Source organism: Sipha flava, unplaced genomic scaffold (assembly GCF_003268045.1).
Source record: "Sipha flava isolate LNK unplaced genomic scaffold, YSA_version1 173_pilon_pilon, whole genome shotgun sequence".
Lineage (NCBI taxonomy): Eukaryota > Metazoa > Arthropoda > Insecta > Hemiptera > Aphididae > Sipha > Sipha flava.
In genome coordinates this window covers 617,415-639,001 of record NW_020271974.1, presented here as the reverse complement: position 1 = coordinate 639,001, position 21,587 = coordinate 617,415, and the positions used below count along the sequence as shown (strand labels likewise).

The 21,587-nt window shown below is 28.5% G+C and overlaps 1 protein-coding gene across 4 annotated transcripts in view; it reads right to left on the bottom strand.

The window, feature by feature from the left end:
* LOC112680081 (zwei Ig domain protein zig-8-like) overlaps positions 1-21,587 on the bottom strand; it is a 305,945-nt gene that overhangs the window by 98,922 nt on the left and 185,436 nt on the right. Inside the window, exon 1 of one of the 4 annotated variants that reach the window (XM_025550076.1) lies at positions 7,359-7,692. The exons of the other annotated variants lie outside the window; for them this stretch is intronic. Within the exon in view, the coding sequence (XP_025405861.1) occupies positions 7,359-7,371 (13 nt within the window). The 5' untranslated portion in view covers positions 7,372-7,692. Of the gene's footprint in view, positions 1-7,358; positions 7,693-21,587 lie in introns of those variants that run through there. 4 annotated transcript variants of the gene reach the window in all.

Genomic DNA, 21,587 nt, shown 5'->3' with positions numbered 1-21,587 from the left:
AGGCAATAGCATTGATTAAATATACTAGTACAATATACTAGGTACAATAAAATTGACAACATGTTATTTTAGGATTGTTATTTACGTGGTAATTCCTATGTACGTCCCGATCGTCTTAAATATTTACAAGCCTTGGTGGCCGTTGTGCGATAAGATAACGATTACTCTGTAGTCGAACACCGATCATTGTATATTTTGTGTTCATGGTACACAATATTCAATTAAATTTCTAATATTCAATTAACATATTGAAAATATCCAAACTTTTTTCAATTTTATTTCAATTATTTTACGGATGTATTTTTAAAATTTACTAAGAGCTCTAAGGGCCCCTGAGCTCTAGGGGCCCCGGGGCACTTCCATGCTTTGCCCGATGATAGCTACGCCACTGTTTATAACGGGAATGTGTATTTATTACGTCAATTATTGCTTCTCCAGATCGAAATCGTATATTTATATTTTTTATACATCCTGTTAATAATAGTTTCAAAAACATATACCTACATCGTTTCAAAACGATAAACCATCGGACATTTTAATAGTTATTAGGAATAATGATATTTAGCACATTAAAAATAATTATAATTCACATAGACTTTTTTCATCGCCTAAGCTAATTTTTTCAATTCATTGCTCACTTTTTCTTATCATATTGTTATTATTATTATTGGTATTATTATTATTATTATTATTATTATTATTATTGGTATTATTATTATTATTATTATTATTATTATTGTTATTATTATTTTTGTATGAACGATATTGCTTAATAAAATGGTGAAATTCACATAATATAAAAATAACATAATAGCGAATCCCAAGAGTAGGATCACCGCACTATCTTAATATAAAATAAACCGGAACCATGCACAAATTATTTACGTATCTATTTATGCGTTTTTAAGAATAGTTCATAACAGTTATTATTTTAAAATGTTATCAAACATTTTATTTTGAGATATACGAGAACAGAATAAAAGCTATTGCTATATGTAATTAATCTATTGTTTTTAATGTTTAAACATTTTATTTAGATTATTATAATGATGATAGTAGTAATAATAATAATAATAATAAAAGTAATATTTGTCATTGTAGTAATAATAATAATAATAATGCGATAATAATAAATTAAGTGTATCACGCACATAAAAACAACAAAATTGAATAAATATCTGTTTTTAATGTGTTGAAGGTAATTAAATACAACTAGTATGAAAAAAACACAAACTTCGAATGATGTATACATAAACGAAATCGGTACGTAATTTAGATTTATTTTAATAGCATTTTGGTGTCAGTTACAGGGAATAAACGCATTATTTTTTCTTTATTGGAAATCACATAAATCATTTAACATTTTGTTGATTAGATTAAAATATACTCGATTTATATTATCATTTATACTCTAGATTTGAATGCTATTCGGAAAAAGGAATTAATGTTCAGCTAATACCTAACAAATTAAATTAAATTATTCTAATAAAACACGATTATAAGTATTTTATTTATTAGTTAATTAATTTTTTTTTTTTTGAACCAAAATTGTTTTTTTTTTATCGACATATATTTGAAATTATAGAATGAAAAGCAATTAAGCAAATTTATCATAAAAATATATTTCTTTAATTATTAAAATCGAATATGTATATTCATATTTTTTTAATAAAATATACCTATTAAAAATATTAATAAATAATGAAAATATTCACACAATATAAATCACTTAACATTTTGATTAAATTGTTGAAGTAAATCGATGTTTTCTATCACAATATTGAATTAATTGATTCTAAATTATATTAGATCACCATTACTGTTATACTTTTATATTGTATATTTGATTATTTGATGACAATCACCACATTAAACTTTTGGATTATCGATTTTGTATTATAGCTCTACGACGTTTTTTTTCGAAAACGTCAAATTCCAATTGTATAATATTTGTAAAACATGTTCATCAAATATATGTTAAACTCAAACAATAATACACAAAATTCTGTAGACTTGTAAGTTTTAGGGAATTCAACTTTCTGTTATTTAATATGATACAATGCATACAATGAGAAATTGTATTTCTTTAACTTGCACAGAAATACAAGGAATACTTTACCAATGACATTTGTACTGAACTGACTTTTGAAAATATTAAATACCTGTACCTTTAGTGTAATAATAAGTAATAATTTTTAAACGAAATAAAAAATGGGCGATGATTGCTGCTAAATATCTTATTTAAAATTGTAATCCACAGAACATATGATAAAAAAAAAATATATATATATATATAGTTTTTATTCTAATTATTACAATAACTAATACATTAACAGTTTAAACGTCATACTAGTTTATTGGAAAATATTGTATTATGTTATTTTCATTATATACAATTTTATAAAGAAAATTTCAATCAAATAGGTAATACTATAATTTATAGTTGGATGATATTTTAAATTTTAATATTAAAAAGGTTTCTAATTTTTATAAGTTTATCAGTTATTGGTTATTTATCACAAAATTTTCAGGAACGAATCATTAATTTAATATACGAAATAAATTATTTTACGAAATCAGTCAAGTTTGTATGTATGTATACAAGTAATGTTTTTTGTATATCTTAACACAGAAACTAAAAACCAACAGACATTTCTTAAAATACGAGTAATAGTGTAGTATAGTATAGTGAAGTATTACAATATTCATATTTATAGAACAATGTGACAGACAAATAAAAACAATTTAAATTTAACTGTGAAGCTGTAATATAAAAATTATTTTAATTTTACTGTAACTACTTACTTTAATCGAATAATGAATCATACATTAATGGAATTGCACGAAGATCGTAATAATTATTCCATGCAAATTTTATGTTTTTCGCATTTTATAAATTCAGTAGTATGAACTATTATTTATACGAATAGGTATATTATGAAACGATTTTTATTTTATTGACTATCGCATTGCACCAATTATTATTCTACCTTCGATAGCTTGGCACACTAAATCTTAAAAAATTAACATCAAGATACAATATAAATAACATTATATATTTAAATAGGTCAAATAATATGCTAAACTTTAACTGTATTGAGAAAACTTAAGATAAGTTATAAGAGTACGTTTAAATTATAGCTATTTTATAAGTTAATATGAATTATATTTATTTTATATCTTTTTAATTTCCAAACTTTTATTTAGAATTGTTCAGAATTGCTTTTGTATAAGTATTTTAATCATAGAATTGTATTACAAATATTTATTTAATTATTAATTATAATATTAGACTTGGCGTGAGTCCTTATTAAATTTGATTAAATTCAATAACGTTAATTCCTAAGAGCATGAGGAAATCAAACACAACGATCTCCTTCAAAAATTATAATTTTAAAATTCTAAGATGAGTGATAAAATAAGTCATATACTTATATACATAAAAACATTTTATTAATATAAAGAGGTTTGTTGTATGTCAGTCCAGCTGTGTTTATAAATCAGAATCTTTTGATCTAAATTTGTTTACAGGGGCTTATATTTAATGACATATAATACCTTTATCATGTTAATTAACATAATATAATTCAAAAACAAATGTATGCTTTCTATTCAAGAGTATTTTTAAATTATACACATTCAAAAATGAAATGTTTTGTATCACAAAAGTTACTGAAAATGTAAAATTTAATTAAAATTTTCTATTTTTACTATCATAGTTTTATAAACATTTAATATCCAAAATAAATTTTCCCGTGAAAAATTATATGATTTTAATTATACTTATAGTACTTATAGTATTCGAGGAGGATTTCCATTTAGGAACAATTTAGTGTATAATTTTTAATTTTTAATTACATATACTTAAAAAACAAACGAATTAATAACTATGAATTTGAGTTTTCATTAAAATCCTAAGCAATATCAGAGCACATTTTATGGGCTCAATTTTTTTATTAATTAAATTGATGTTTATTACGTCCAGAATAACAATAGTTAACTTATTCCAATCCATTGCTTATCCCTAGAACTTTTCATGTTTAATAACTCAGTAAATTATAATAAATAATCGCATATCAAAATTTACATTCTGGAAGGCTATGGTTTGAAAAGTAAAAAACTATTGCAAAATTCATAGTAGAAGAATAATGACCATGGTGAATATACCGAAAGGATCTCGGTTGCCCGGGTACTGTTGAAAAAAATTCTACAGCAGTTTGTCGCCTAAAAGAAACAAAAAAAACAAAAATGAAAATACGGTCGAAAAACAAGTGCGACTAAAGTCGCAAGAAAACTTTTGATTACCAGCCATTGTTGCTCAGGTAAAATCTTTTGGTCCATTGGATCAACGAAATCCGTCGACAATACCATTTTCGTACTGTTGAAGTCAATATACCAGGGTTAACGTTCGTTTCATTATATATGATGTGTGTATGTGTTTTTTCGAACGGCATAAAAAACTAACTGAATAAATGACGAAAAACTTTTAGCAACAAAAATGTTTAAACGAAAAATCAGAATCACAGTAAATCTATGTGTGTGATATAGAAGGATGGATTGAGCAAATACAGACGATGAATCCTGAAGCAATCCATAAGAAGCTTTAAAATATGAAGATAATATTTTAAAATTTCAGAACGGTTAAGAAATATACTTTACTTTATAAACTTACGTTTTATTTATAACCGTACAATATGTTATTGATATTTTATCTGAAATTTAATGCAAAATATTATGAACTCGACTATTTATTGATACTATGAACATTGCTTTGAATAGAAATATTATTTTATGTGTTCATATTGGTTCATGAATTCGGTATAACTAATAAAATATAACATGTATTTTTGCGCGTTTTATCCTAGTTCGATTCTTAGATATCACCGTTTACATTAATACTTGTAATTTAAATAGGTGATAAAATGGTTTTTGCGTGAAGCATAAATGTTTTATTTGCGTTACAAAAGCCAACAGCATAAATATATGCATAACACTCGCACTGAAATTGTATAATTACAAATTTATTGTAAGCTATATTTCAAAACTGCATCATGTATCAAATTAAAGAAAAATAAATAAATAAATTATAGTAATAAGCATAGGCACAATTTGGGGGGGGGGCTTGAATGTGCTTAGCACCCTCATTTTCGAAATTAGCACTCCCAAATGTGTTTATGATAATTTACATTTAAATACTCATTACTCATTATGTATAAAAAAACATAATAGTTTTTGAGTTTTTTTTGTATAAATATATACATTTTTTACAATACAAAAATATTTCACAATACGAAAAAAACATATCTTTGCTATAGGGCAAAAGTTTCAAGTTCCTAGCCATATTACTTTTGGAATTATGACAAAATAACTAAAATTTGAAATGTGAAAGTCTTATTTACAGCATATTTTTACCATTTCAAGACAGTTTTTTCCTCACGTCTAGAAAAACTATTATGATTTAAAAAATGACCTATCTAAAGTACCAATTTAATATCTAAAAAAGTCCTAGAAAAAACTTTTAGGCCAGTATTTCTATCCGAAAAAGTGTAAAACAAACAAACAAACTTCATTATTAAACCATAATATTCTTCGCTTCAGCCAGAATCTAAAAGTGATCATGTGATAAAACATTTGTGTGTTTACGAACAGGTAATTCGTGATTCGCCCAATTAAAATATAAAATTAAAGTGAACAATTTAAATTTAGAAATATTCATATATTTACCAAATATTTTAGAAACTGTTGAATTGTACGATTTGCAGGTGTCTATAACCATTAAGGAACATGAAAAAGATAGAAGGGCTTCAGCACCCCCAGTTTTTTCATTGAAATTGCGCCCCAGGTAATAAGTATAACTTGCAATGCTTCCAGTAGCGTTTGATTTGAAAATTATATATACTCTTAATTTAGTAGGTATTCCGTGAATATACGATTAACTTATGTTCCGTAAGATTTTAAAAACATATTACAATATCATACCGTATGATTCATAAATACATGAAATTAGCAACAAAACTGTTGTCCATCACCAAATAATGATATATATTACGTGTTTTTGATGTCCATGACCAGTGTTACGACTTATCTAGGTAATCATCTTGATAAAAATATTAACTATCTATTGTTTTGTCTTGATTGAAATATACATTTTTTCTATTTGTTTACTTTCGATGAAAACTTTAGTTATTACATGTTGATTTATCTAGATTTTATTTTTATTTTGTTTTTATGTATAATATTTAATAAATATTTTATGTGCTTCGGGAACTCGGGGATTTGGCCACGGATTGTCTGGGTAGCTGGGAAAAAAATATTCAATAATTAAATTATGTAGATGCGATTAATACGATTGAAAGAGTAACCATACCTTTTCTTTAAGTTCGACCATCATGTATAACCCCAATGAGTATTGACCAAATTTAGATATAATTTATTTCAGATATATATAATATATACAAGTTATAAATTATAAAATGCAACTGTGGGCTTAATTAAGAATAACCACATATAATACCTAGAATTAAAGCTTTTTTGGGCACCTAATAGATAACAACGAACAACTATGAATACTTGGCCTCGCATCTTCTGCTTTCTAGTGAAAACTATTAAAATCTTCTTTTGAAAATAATTCCCTTAACCCACAGAGCAGTTTTACTTCCGCTAATTTATGTATCATTTTCAGGTTCAAGACAAATAAAATACTCTAAAATCTAGACACATTTTAAACTCCTCAAATAAATACGAAATATTTTATTTGTGACGGACCTGATATTTTTATAATTATTTTTTTTTTCGACAATTTAATATAAAATCATTGTTTTTTTTATAAACATATCTGTTTTTATCTAGATAAATTACGATTATGATTTATCTTTTATGAAGATACTTTTAGTTAAGCTTATTTTTATCTTTATCAAATTAAATTGTTGGTGTACTATCTTTAGCTATATGAAACAGTATTAATCTGAGCTCAAAATTGTACGTAACCATTGTAATTATTATTTCCGAGTAAGATGTCTATTCAAATATATATTATTATTGTTTTCGGGGCGTTTTCAGGAGTTCTTTCTTGTTTTTTATTTTCCTTACGGATGTTCGCGTGAATATGACGAAATTTTATAAAATACGCGTGCCAACAGTGAAGTCCTATAAAACGTACCGCCGAGAAAAACGCTGACGCGAGTGAAATGTGTTTTCGCGTCATCAAGACGGTATAGCGTAGATGTGTTAAACGTACCTACCCCACGGTCACCGAGCTTCAATTTTTGTACGACGCACGAACACCATCACGTCGTACACGTGAGAATGTCACCGTCTGAGAAAACTACGGTTCGTAAATAGCTTTCAGTAAAACTTACTCGGTAATGGCATGTGGTCGGTGTACACCTACGTGGCCTTGTGTCCTCCGAACGCGAATTACAAACTTCCCCTCAAACGCCTCCACCCTCGATGTGTGCACTAGCCCGATCGTCCTAACACTGGGTCCCTTGGCGGGGACAATACGAAAAAACAGGAAAAAAAAAAAGGAAAAAAAAAGGGAGAAAAAAGTTTTCCTATATACTCTTGCTTTTAGAAAGGCGAAGCTTTCATGTGCATCACGGAGTTGTAACACCTTTGAACACTATAACAACCGTAGCATATTTACATAACATATAATGATATTTTACGTGTAAATTGAACATCAAAACGTCAACCGGGACAACGTGAAAACGTCTTCTTTTCGCGTCAAGACTGCGTGATGCAAAATGAATATGGAATATGTGCGTCATAAAAATGATTTTCATGATTTATCCGTCAATTAAACAAATTAAACCATGCATAGTAATCGCAAGAAATATTTATTTCAAATACAATTCGAATGAGATATCATTGTGGTTTAAGGCTTCCGAGTCGGTTTAACATATTCATAAACGTTGTGCAATTATTAGAGTTTACCAATACACATATTCAAAAGTACAGGAAAGTTTTTTGTACCTATTTAATTTTTATTAACTATTTTTACTGTAATTTTCTACTCGAATTTGAACTTTAACCACACTATAATTTACAGTAATCGTTTGTTAACCTAACCTAACCTATATAGATATTCGGAAAACCAAATTAACTGAATTATATTATAATATCATTTTATTCTTTATAATTTAATTAAATTACACTATTATAATATTATTATGAATTAAAAATAATTTGTTATTTGACCTAGCAGTTTCAGACACTGTAGAAGAGCAATAAAATTTCATGATTTGTTTTAATTACTCTGTGTGTATATATATATTATCATTGTAGTTACGATCATCTCAGTAAAAAGTTAAATAATTTACAAAAATTAAGTTTTGTCATTTAAATTTAACATAAAACTCGCAGCTTAAGAAAACACTATTATACTGGAATAACTTTAACATGGTGAATTCAAATGGACTATGGAAGTATTACTTGGATGATATAATTATATATCTTACTAAATGATCGTTATGAGCAAATACTAAATATTACATTTAATGCATTTTTATATTCCTATAGTAATTACATGCCATAAATTCATTTTCATCAATCATACTTAAATAAATAAAGTTAAAATTTTTACTTTGGGTTCAAGTTTTGAATTTTGAAATGCAAGTAGATATATATTAAAAAACATATGCTTTTAAATATTACTATACATTTAAATTAATTAATTTAGTTATACAATTATAGAAATTTATCCCACAAAAATTAAAAAATATTATTTTAATAATACGCGCATAATAATTCTGTAAATCATTTTTAGTTAGCAGGTACTTAATTTATGTTTTGCATACTTTTATCTTATCAAATTTGTCGAATATTTTCGTCAATAATTGAACCCAGACTGACAGACTTATGACTGTAGTTTGAAATGTAAATTTGATAATAGTAAACGCACTATATAAACGTGTTCAATTTTAAATATAATTTTATATAATATACAATTTTCAAAATTTCCAAGTTCAAAATTACCATATTTTCGAAAATGAATTAAACTGTATATAAATAAAGTGAGGTTCGTAAAACCTTATAATAATTTAATTTTTTGCCAATATTGTAATGATCTAGTCGTAGTAGAAAAATTAATCGTCATTTTAAATCATTTTCAAACAAAAAATATTCGAAAAAATCCTACTTCTAAAAAAACATTTAATCGATCTATAGTCAATTTCAAATGAAAATTAATCAGCATTTTTAAGAGCTTTATTCAGTTTTGATTGTTAAATATATCATTGTATAAATTATAAAATATCAATTTCAGGTTTTTTTTTTTTTTTTTAAATATACTCATCTACGTATATCTGATAAAATTACTATCAAAAATAATTATGAAATAAAATTTTAAAATTTTACATCAGATGTTGTAAAAATAAAAAACAGAAAGACAAAGGATATTAATTTATATGATACATATTTTTATCGATGAAACTACTGATCCAATAGGCAACTATTCTGCAAGATTTATCGTTAGAAAATCGTTAGATGTTGGTTCACCTTCAAAATATTACATTTTGGCATCAAAACGTTACGAAAAAATAAAATCGGAGCCCATGTAAGAGAGATCCATGAAGTCAGTTGACAATTGATGTTTGTTGAAAAATTGGACTCTTGAAGATTTCTTACATTTTTTAAGTGTGCCACTGACAGGTTGAAATTAAAACTAGACTGTCACAAATGCCTCAGTTGCCACCCTCCAAATAACGCAACTATTTTAATTGTATTTAGTAAGTAAAACGGAAAACTCTAAAAAATAAAATAAATGTTAATGTTTTCTATAATAATTATGAATAAGCGAATATTATTTGATTGTATTTTGTTTATTATTTTCAACGTATACATTTATAATCCAGTTTCAGCCCTTATATCTGGTTTCTTGGAATATCTTGATTCACAGTTCTCTAAATGTGAATTCACCACCGAAACAAACAATAAAACTATAGTGAAATTTGTAAATCATTGTCTCGGAGTATAATGGCCGGAAGGAGAAAACGATGAAAAAGTGTTGTTAATTTTATCTGATACAACCCCATATATGATAAAGGCTACCCAACATTTTAAAACATTTTTATTCCAATCATATTCAAGTAATATGTACTGCTCATGGAATTCATCACATTATGGAAAAGATTACGGTAGTTTTTTTTTTTATAAAATAAACGATTTAATTTACAACAAAAAAAAACATAGTTTTAAAATCTTCTTATAGAATTCAATTACATAATGAAATTTACTTTAGGAACCATTACCGCCTCAACCTGTAACAAAACAATGGGGGGGAACTCGGTAAGAATCGACAATATTTTATGCAGATCAATTTTAATATTATAAAAATGTAATTCAAAATCCACAAGATGATGTCAATAACATCAAAAACTGTAAACAAGTTCTAACTAAACCGGGTATAATTAATAATTTGACTTATATCAATATACATTTTTCGATTATTTTTGAAGGTATTAAAAAACTTCAAATTTTAAGTCTGCTACTTATAGATAATTTAGAAACTTTTGAAGAAGTTACAAATGATTTTAATAATCTTTCTGAAAATTAATATAGCATGCTAATGTTAATTTTAAAAGAAATTTCTAATATACTTCACGGAGAGAACATTGACTTCAAGAGATCTGCTATTTAACATTTTTCCCTAGAAATGTTATCGAGCTTAAAATATGCATACTTAATAAACCATAATGGGAAATTAAATTGTTCAGCGTACAAATACATTTTTACAATCCGTCATTAATATTTAACCGAGAAATATATGGAACATATTATTGTTAATAATTGTTTTTCCTATAACGAAAAAAAATAATTGTATATTTTTTCGACACTATCATAATAAATATTGTATAAAGTATTGTTGTTTATTGATACAATCATTTTTTAACTAACTTTTTATAACTAAATAATAAATTAATAAATAAATTGCTGTAATAATTAAAAATTATTTTCCATATTTTCTGCTTTTTAATTGCATATTTTACAATATGAAGTGTGTAAAAATCTGGTCTTTGTAATATTTAAGCTTCTAAATTGTTTTATGTATGTTTTATTTAATCACATTGCTATAACGTTCAAAAGAAAAAGCAAAATTAATTAATTTAAAAATATTCCTGCTCTTCAGATCATAACTTAAAAATTATATTAGTAATGATGACTTATAATATTTTTTTTCAGATGTAATTTGTATAATGTGTTATTTATTTTTGCATTTTTATAATTGTTTGTTTCAATGCATATTATTTTAAATATTTTAAATATTTTAAATACGCAGGTAATTAACAATACTCATGAAAACAATTCTGCACTATTAACACTAATAATCAAAGAACCATGATTCACATTTATTTTTGATAAAATATCAAGGTAAAATAGTTTATACTTCAAATTTTAACACTATCGGTTTGACTTACAAGTTTTTAGTTCATCACATTCAATACAATATTGGTACAATTTTATTGCTAACGCCCTCAACGATGCCGGTGATTATTGTTTGATCCGTATTCGCGATTAAATAAAAATAAAAATGATAGTATGGTCAATCTAATAGTTTTTTTTTTTTTTTTTTAATTAATATAATTTCCACATTTCGGCAGATCACACGACCTAATGGTGATAATAGTGGCTAACAACTAATGGTGATATGGCTCGTGGCACACGTAACGCGACACACAACTGTACAAACTGTGCATGAAGATAATGCTGACCTGTCAAACATCATCGGTACTTATAAGCTATAATTTTAATTTAATTTCATAGTTGAAGTATATAAAAAGTATTTAAAAATCCATCTAGCGTGATTCTATAAAAGTAAATTCAATAAAAGTAAAAAATAAATTTACCATAACCTAACCTGTAATCTGCGTACGGGAACACAATCTAAAAATAATATATATGTCTTTTGCGAAACCTTACGTTTATAAGGTGTTATTTATTTTCTCAGATTTATATCCACAATATATATAACTAACCTTATATCCATTTAAACGCATTGATAACGTTCTATCACACTAACAGCTATTGTGCTTTTTCTTTGCTTTTTACAACCATACGTGTACGAATAGATCTTTAATTTTATGTGACAAATATTTGCGAGATTCACGCGGAATATATCGCATTTAAATCGAATAATACAATTTTGTTTTTGAACGTGTAAGCAAACTGCTTCCGTGTATTGAAATCACTGTCAGCACACCGAGTTTAGCAGAAAAATATGGATTCACGTTGATAAAACATCCTAACAATGGAACAGTGCTTTGCTGAATAAAAGATAAAATACACTGGGAGTGTATTATGTATTTGTATGGCTGTGACATCAATGTTCCTTCAACAATATTTCGCACAATCGTCCAACAAGACATGATACGTACTCGTTATTTTCTATGTACGCAGTACATCACACTTGCACGAGTACAAAAGATGAATAATTTACGAACTCTTAAGGGGTTATGACATAAATACCTCGCACGTTGTAAATAATGAGCCCATAGACTGCAATAATAGTTATTTCAATGCGGACCGCAAGAAAAAAATAAAAAACCATATCATATTGTATCCGTAATATCAGCTATGGTGATTTATAAAATTTATAAATTTTTAACCACACTTTACACACATACTGAATTTATAGATACGTTTATGCCAGATTTTATTCATCATACAAAACTATAGATTCTACAGGTCACATTTACAAGTTTTTAAACATATAAATATTTATATATATATATATATATATATATGCATCTCGGGCAATATGGAATAATATAATGGTATATATATATATATATATATATATATATATATATAAATGCGGATGTATGTAACTTTGTGTGTGTATAAGTAGATGTTATGTTTTAGTTCGGATGGCTTAGATATTTAAGTTTTCAAAAAAATACAGACACATACGCGCGCGCGCACTCTAATTTATATGTGACAGATTTACAACCGATTCGATTTTCTCAACATTTATTGTAAGGCTCATAAAGGGATGAAACATGCAGCCGATACGACTTACTCAAGCAAGGAGTGGTGAAGTTCGAAGAGCAAATCGTCAATTTACCGGGCTCGAGTAACCCCTTTGACCCTGTGGTACACCCTCGATAGCCGTCCCCCTGTAGCCACCGAGAATCTCATTCACATAAATTCCATGCGCTCTACCGTGTCTTCTACCCACACGATAGAATCCGTTATATACGATGGTATTTGTTTCAATTTTCAATCGCCCGCCACCAAGGGAACGATAACTTGTGCGAATTTCATCGGATTTGCTGTCCCTTTCTCGATCGTCATCGATCGGGTCTGGATGCGACGAGATACTCGGCCTCCATGAAACTGCTGTAGGACGGACGCTCTGGGGAATTTTCGCTTGACGCCACTCCGGCCACTTAAAACCCCAAGACCCCAGATGCCAAATTGAATTCCGGTCCCGTTTAATTGGTTCCGGGAACACAATATAATGAACCCGGATGTCGACCGGGAGCGCACATAAAAGACCCATGAACTGGCGATAGTGGTAGTGGTGGTGGTGGTGGCAGCGGATGCACACGTGAAACCTTCAGGTCACTTTTCCTCGAAGGGATCACACTGAACATGCATTATCGTTGCCGGACGAGGCCAGCGATAGAAGGAAGAACGGACGAAACGCGTGGAAATGAAACGTGAAAGCATATGTCGATATAATAACAGCGTTTGCACACCGAATAGTGGTTGGAGAAGGTCAGTGTAAAATATTTGATAACGCGAGCAGTAGGTAACAAAATTACTCAGCGAAATGAGACAAAAGATCAAAAATTGTTCTCTTCACATAGACCTGTTTGAAATAACGGTTTTGTTTAAGGAAACGCCAAGTAAATGGACTTTTTTAATGTCTTTTTCTTCTTTCTCTCAACTCTTTGGGGTCTGCCACTTTTGTCCTAATCATGGTTTTTTTAACGATATACAATAAAGATGTTTTAAATAAAATGCTTAGGGAAATATTTTAACTTTATAATAATGTTTATATCAAGCTTTTTAAATTTATTATAATGCGTTTTTATGTTGATCGAGAAGTTCTGGAATACCATCAAGTAAATTTACGAAACTGTTAAAAATAAAATAAACATTGAAATTGAATTTTAAATTATTTCATTTTTAAATGTATTGTTTATAGTTATTAGATTTTTTCAACGGTAACTTTGTATCATAGAAACTATTTTTATTTAGTGTTTGAATGAAAATTCTCGATAACTTGAAAATTCTTGATAAATTACGTCCGTCTTAATATATGTATGATACACGCGTACGTGGTTAATTATTCTTTTTTTTTTTCTTTTAATAGTAATACATAAAAATTACTATAAAACACATTAAGTATATAAATATTATTTCATCTCGTCTTACAACTAAAATGTAAAACTAACCTTTGTTAAAAAAATCAACTATAACTTGAAAAGTATTGAAAGAACGGTTCATTTGGTTTTCAGTGTACCGAGTACAGAAATACAACGTAACAAGTTGAATGTATACATAACTGAATGGTTGTGTTCAAAAATGTACGTGTCTTGAACTGTTTTATCGCATCGGTGAATACTGCAAAACGAATGAAAATGCATGTAGGCGTATAACTTGACATACACTTCTATAGCACTCTGCTACATTTTAAGTAAATCCATAAAAATAAGCAAATGCTTATTTTATTATGCTTATTTAACTCCCGTGTCCTGGTTATAACAGTAACAATAAAAATATCTCTTTTGTAAAATTTACCGATGACTTACCATTCCGCACAAATCTTAAGAATAAGTGAACAAACCAGGACAAAGAAAGCAAAAACAAATGGCCAAATTTAAGTTTGAATTGTTTATACGTACCTACATTATATTATAGTTTATATTTATTTACTTACCCGCTATTGAGTCGATAAATGATTCAGTTGAAAAAAATTAAAAAATTCAAAATCTTTATACAGCAGAAAAATTATGCAGTAATAACATATATAGGTACCGTACTAAACTATTCATGACAAACTGTTCAAAATGAAAATAAATTCGGGAATGAAAAAAATAATCTGAAATTCGTCTAACCAATCTTAAAATCCGGCTATATTATTATATAATTTTTGTCCCTATGCTCTACGAGATATACAGTATAATCATCATTTGTTTATTTAACATTTACTAATAATATTTCAATATATTTATTTCGTATATACCAACAACCAACCTCATACCTATTGCTAAACAATAACAATTCACGGCGAATAACAATAGTCTTGCCAACCTGCCCAACAAATACGAACCTTCAATCAGCATCCACGAAATAAAACATCTCGGCGGTAGAATTCTATTGTGGCATGCAGGGACGTCTCTAGGGCAGGGCGAGCGGGGCTCTCACCCCAGGCCCCACGCTCTCACCACAGTCGGATAGGCCTTGATTTCATAGATCATAGATACAATAAAAAAAAAGTTAAATTTATGAGCAATAAAAAACATATAATTTTTTTTTCATGTAAAATTGTTGAATGGAACACAATTAAATGTTATTTATAGTATTTATATTTTATAATATATAATTCACTTTCATTCTATTTTTCATTCAATTTTGGTGGTTGTAATAAGTATTGTAGTTCCCCAAAAAATTAACGGCGCGGCCTCGACGTCGCTATTAATACCGACGGCTAACATAATATAATTTATATCCGAATCATATTGTTAAAAAAAAAAGACCACCAACTTAGCTATAATAAAAAAAGTATTTCCACTTTAAAAATTAGAAAAGTTAATTTTAATACATTTTTATATGAGTGTCGAGAGGAATTAAGTAACTGCATTTTTTAGTGATACTTACTAAACAACTAATTAGATAGTATGTATCAAGAATCAACTATTTTTTTTCTTTTTTTTTTTCAAAATTCCAATATGTCAGAGCTTTTAGCATTTCTTTAGCCCCACTAAACTTAAAATTTAATTTCACAGGGTTAGGAAGTCTGCACAAATGCAGAACCAAGTGGAACAAACGGCACTAACGTAGCACTATCGAATGAAAAAAAAAAAAAATTCAAAATTCCAGTATGGCGGGGCTGGGGAAATGGACCTATATAATTCAATCTAATATAATTTCGTATTGCCATTGTGTAATGGGTTCGTGGTCACTCTCACCGAAATTCAACGGTTTTCAACGGGAGGTTTTCGAATCGAAACTCCGAGGCAGTTGTCGTCGTCGAACGCTGTCTATCGCCGCGTGACGAGGAGCAGATCTTCGCGCGACGAACGAACACAAAAACGTATATTTTTTGAAAATCCCAAAGGGGCGTTGAGTAAACTGTACCACTGTACCATACGACTGCGTAGTGTAGTATAATCTACAAACAGCGAGTTCATACGGTTTACGAATCGTTTTATATTTAAAAAAAGTTGAATTGTACTCGGGTACCTGTGATATGCATACAAACTACTGACCCCCCTTACAAAAATCTCAGAGGTTTCAGTATTGCCAGATCTATAATGACTGTGGTTGGGGGAATATGATTAAAATTTTCGTATTGGATGTGTAATTACCGTACTTACCTATATTTTTTCACCAAGAAATAAAAACATTTATATAATCACATAAGTTAATAAAAATAGTCCAATATTTTATTTTTGTAAAATGTCCAGATTACCTCGAATGTCTGTTTTTTTTTGGTAATTTCTTGTTTTTCATAAATATGATTGGTCATTGAGCTTATCATTGCTCTTGTTGGTTCAAATTTTACTCAACTAGTTCTTTGGTTCATGTGTTCACTTGCTAAGAGTAAACTGTTAACTGTTTTAGTAATTAGATTATTTCTAACTTTGGTTTTTATTAAATTAATTTATGAAAACACCCTCTCGCAATAAATTGAAAAGTGAAGTAATCTTAGGACTTTAAATATAAAACTAGCAACATTTTTTAATGGTTTTATTTTTATTATTATTATTTTTTTTTTTTTTTTATAGTAATTGGAAACAATTTAAATTACCGTATCTTGTATCATCGTTTTTATTCATCCGTCTGCATACCGTACACATTATAGAATTACCGTATGCCCCCAATCGCGTCCGTACGTCTGGTAATACTGCGCGGTTTATGTTATCAATCGTTTATTGTTATCGAAAAGTGTGGACTGGATGCGTACTTCTACGTGTAAATTACGTTGATTATTGTAATCAATATGTTGCTTAATATTATCAGTTTGAGGTCATAAAATCAACGTTATTCACCAGTGTTTCACAAAACGATCAAGGTTCTCATCGGACGGCTTATAATGATAATAAAAATGCAATCAACATTTTACTTGTTGGTGTTTTACGTTTCGTTCGTACACTATTAAGACAGTACTCTCTTTGCCCGTCGAACGGCAACTTGCTTGTATGCATCCACGTTGCATGCCTGGAAATATTAGTGAAAAACAAAAACGAAACGATTTAACAGTTAATGTAATTTTACATTTCCACAGAGCGTAGTAGCCGATACACATTCTGATTTTATTTTTATAATTTTTTATTAAAACCTTAAACAAACCATTGTGTATTCCGCCCAATGCAATAAATATAACATCAACTACGCATAAAATACGTTAATTTTACAACATTGATTGGAAAAAAAAAAAAAAAGAAATAACTTAAGAACTAAGGTGGAAAACCCATTTGTCAGTAGCATCTGACACGAAGATAATGCAAACCAATTTAAAGCGTACGAGGTGTACGCTTTTTTTAAACGTTTTGCACCATTTCGTTTTACATGGAATAATAATCGTTATAATATATAATCCGATGGTAACAACAAATGTTTTTTTTTTTTTTTATATCCTTCAATTTACGCATAAGAACCCGTTACAAGAGAATTCGTTAAAGGTTGTACTAATTGTTGTGGAATAGAGTGTTGGGTCCTTGCCAATTAGTGTCAATTTATGGTGACCTCATTTGCGGTTCCCAATCAATATTATACCTTTTGCTGGATATAAGTCATTTAACTGGGTTGTCTAGCTCATCACCGTCACTACCACCGCCGCTATCAGACTCTGCCAGCCACCATGCATGTACTGGGGTACAATTATATACGTCAGAAGATTTTGTGTTTCATAATGAAGTTTCAGTTTACTCGTTTAACTACAAAACTTTATACCCGGAGAGCAACACGCGTCAGGCATCACCTTACCACTCATTACCGTATTACCGTAGTAAACCACATATTATATAATAGATTTTTGCTTTCACGGTAATAGATTTTTAAAATGCCTTCCCTTGTCTGGTGTATGACTCACACATAAAACGCGTATTAATATTTCACATGAAAAGCGCAGTCATTTTCGTATACCTAGTTAAAAAAAAAAAAAAAAAAAAAAACATTTTAATGGAAATGTATTGATCATTTGCATGTAAAATCAAAAATGAATAATTATGCATAATGATACATCATTCATACGTGTATACCTGGTGTAAAAATATCTTAAATTTTTGTTGTTCGGGTATGGTTATTCATGTTCTAATATTTTGATATCACAAAAATGTTTAAAGTATCAAATACCATGTGATTATTAAAGGTTGATAAAGTATTATGGTGTCTAATTTTCCCCAAGGGAAGTAATTAACTATAAAATATTAAATAATTCATTGTAAGGGTATGAGAAGGATGGCATAAGGATTTTAATGATTAATAAACACATTATTGTTTATTACTCAAATGTTAACTGTTTTATTTTACTGTAATAGAAAATACTTTCCGTCTCAGCGTCTACTCGTACCTATTAATTATCGCTCGCAGATCGTGATTTTATATGATTTTGCCAGAGTCTGAGATTTAGTTACCATGCAACTGCGATACGGTCGATATTGTATCCCTGTAACTCTGGGACATGTTAGATGCAGTGTGAACTAGCGACGGTCGCAGGTCACGTACATGGATCGAGGCTGTTGGTTACCAGCAAAAGAACGTTTTGTTCATGATCCGTCAAGGGCGTGTCAAGATCATTAGGGACAAATGATAGGAGAAAACTCCCCGACGGGAACTGCTGCCGTTACGGTTGTAGTGTGAACCCAGAGGTTTCAGAGTACGATTCTTCCAGAAGACAACACTCTAATCCCCAAAGTTCTTCTGAACCGAGGAGGATGAACAGTCGAACAAGGACGCCATTTCAAATTTTTTTTTAGGGTGTACGAGTTTTTAAGCACACCATGTTATAATTATTTTGGGTCATGTAAAATAAATATGCGTTTATGTGTATTGTCCTGCTTTAAATTATTTCCATACACCATCAACTGAATAATCGCATCAACATAAATGGCAAAAATAAATTTAAAACTAAAATATAACAAATAATTAATGAACTTGACAGTGAAAACCAATAATTTAGACGTAAAAAGTTAAAAGAAGAAATGCAGTTGCAAATAAAAAAAAGTTATCGAAATTTATAATGGTTTGTTTATTTTGTATACTTTTAACTTTAATCCAAGCAAATCGCTCAAAAAAAAAAAAAAAAAACATGTTTTAAACTTAATTAAGTGGAATCCGGTTCAAATTTATGAAAAATATCTACGGCTCTTTATAGATTTGTATTGGTGAATTCTTCTTTTTTCAACTTAAAGTTTTTTTCAACTTACATTTTTTAACCTTTCATGACCTATTGTAGAGCAGAAATATGATTCTTCTCTTTTGAGCAACGAAAAATTTCATTTGATGCCATTTTAATTGGTAAAGTTTTTACCAATGAAATAAGTTCTGAAGTTTTAACAAAAGCGATAAGAAAATCTTTCAGGTATACTTCTATGGTATCCAATTCAACATCATGCTTGTCATTAAATAGTGCTACCAAAATTAATAAATGTCTATATAAAAATTAAAATAAATATACATTTAAATTATATTAATAATCGTGAATTATTTCAGAAAGGTACAGTTCAATTGGAACTATTTTAAAAGTAAGGGGTGCAAAGGCATACCTTGACCCCCAAATTACGCCCCTGCAGGTTACACGAAGAGATGACCTTTCACCTCACGCAACTCATGAGCGAGAGTGTTTCATCCAGGTTTTTGAGCCTTACGACCAGGGTTGTTTGGTCACCCTAATATTGAAAAACCCAATAAATTGTAGTTTGTTTCACAAGCAATCTAATGACGGCCGAGTAGGAAGCTGAACGTGACAGACAGGACCGGCAGAGAGTAGCTCCATCGAGAGAGGATTAGAATAGTAGTGTTGAAGAGGCAAGCAGTCAAATCACCTCCCTCAATATTTCTATTCTCTAAAGGTTTTTATAGTTTATATTGTATACTTAATGGTGAATAGTTGTAAAATAATTAAAACAAATATACAGTACACCATGAAGGGGCTGTCCTTTCTAAACCTCACCTGGTAAAGTAATCTTATGTATTTTTTTTCAAAAAAATGATAGCAACCCACCACTTGATCTATTACCTTAAGGTGTTCCCAAGAGGCGGGTCTATAGCCCATTAAAAAAATAATAAATTAAATAAATTGTTTTATTATGTTAAATTTGAATATCTCATACATCATATATAATTGTAACTCAAATGTAAAACCTAATATTATATTTGATGTGCTATTAAATAGTTGCATATGCACTCAAATACAATCGTTTTAATTAAAATTTTACTAAAATAAAATATTTTATGAAAACGAAGAACATCATAGCCTTAGTCATAGGGTATAAAAATTGTTAAAATATTGAAATTGGCGTAAATATTAAATAAAATATAAATATCGCTAGAGAATAATGTTGGAAGTTCCATTTATACTGATCTAGGACAAATGGACGTAGCCGTTTGGATGTAGGGACAAAAATAATATATATATATATATATATATATAAATAAGTAAATAAAATAAATAAGTTATTTATATTTATTATAATATATAAATTTTAATATCAAAAATATACATTCAAAAAAACTTCACCATCGCGATTTGAATTAATTAATGATATCTTACATGTACACTTGAATACAATTTGTACACGACTAATACGGTTATTGATGTCAGCTGTACGTTGTCAAAACACAGTATCTGTACTTTTCATAATTCGATATGAAAATTATTTTTGTAATGTACGTTGGGCCGCCATCTTAACTTCAAACTTATTATTGAAACTACTTAGTGTTATCAAGGAAATGCGTAAAATTCAAATTAAATCGACAAAATGGTTTTTTAGCTTTCATTCAGCTGTAATTATAGATACTGTGTTTTGAAATGTATGTAAGAAATTTTAAAATCCTATCCATATTTAATTTTAAACACAGTAGGTGTAAATAATATTTGTTAAATAAAAATTAAGGCCATTTAAGGGTGTATTTGAGAGGGTTTATGGGGCAATGTTTTCCCCCTAGATCTATATTTTGTATGCAAACATTCTGAAAAATCATTAATCCTATTTTATCATTCACCAAGAAGTGGCATAGTGAAAAATCGAGTCACCCTATCTCTCCTAGAATAAAGTCTAAATACACCTCTAACTGAACTAGCAAATGTTTAAATTGTTTTATGAATGGGGTATTTTCACAAACACGTATGACAGTTCCAAAACAATAGCAAATTAAAAAATGCTTATTTCACATTAATTTACTATAAATAG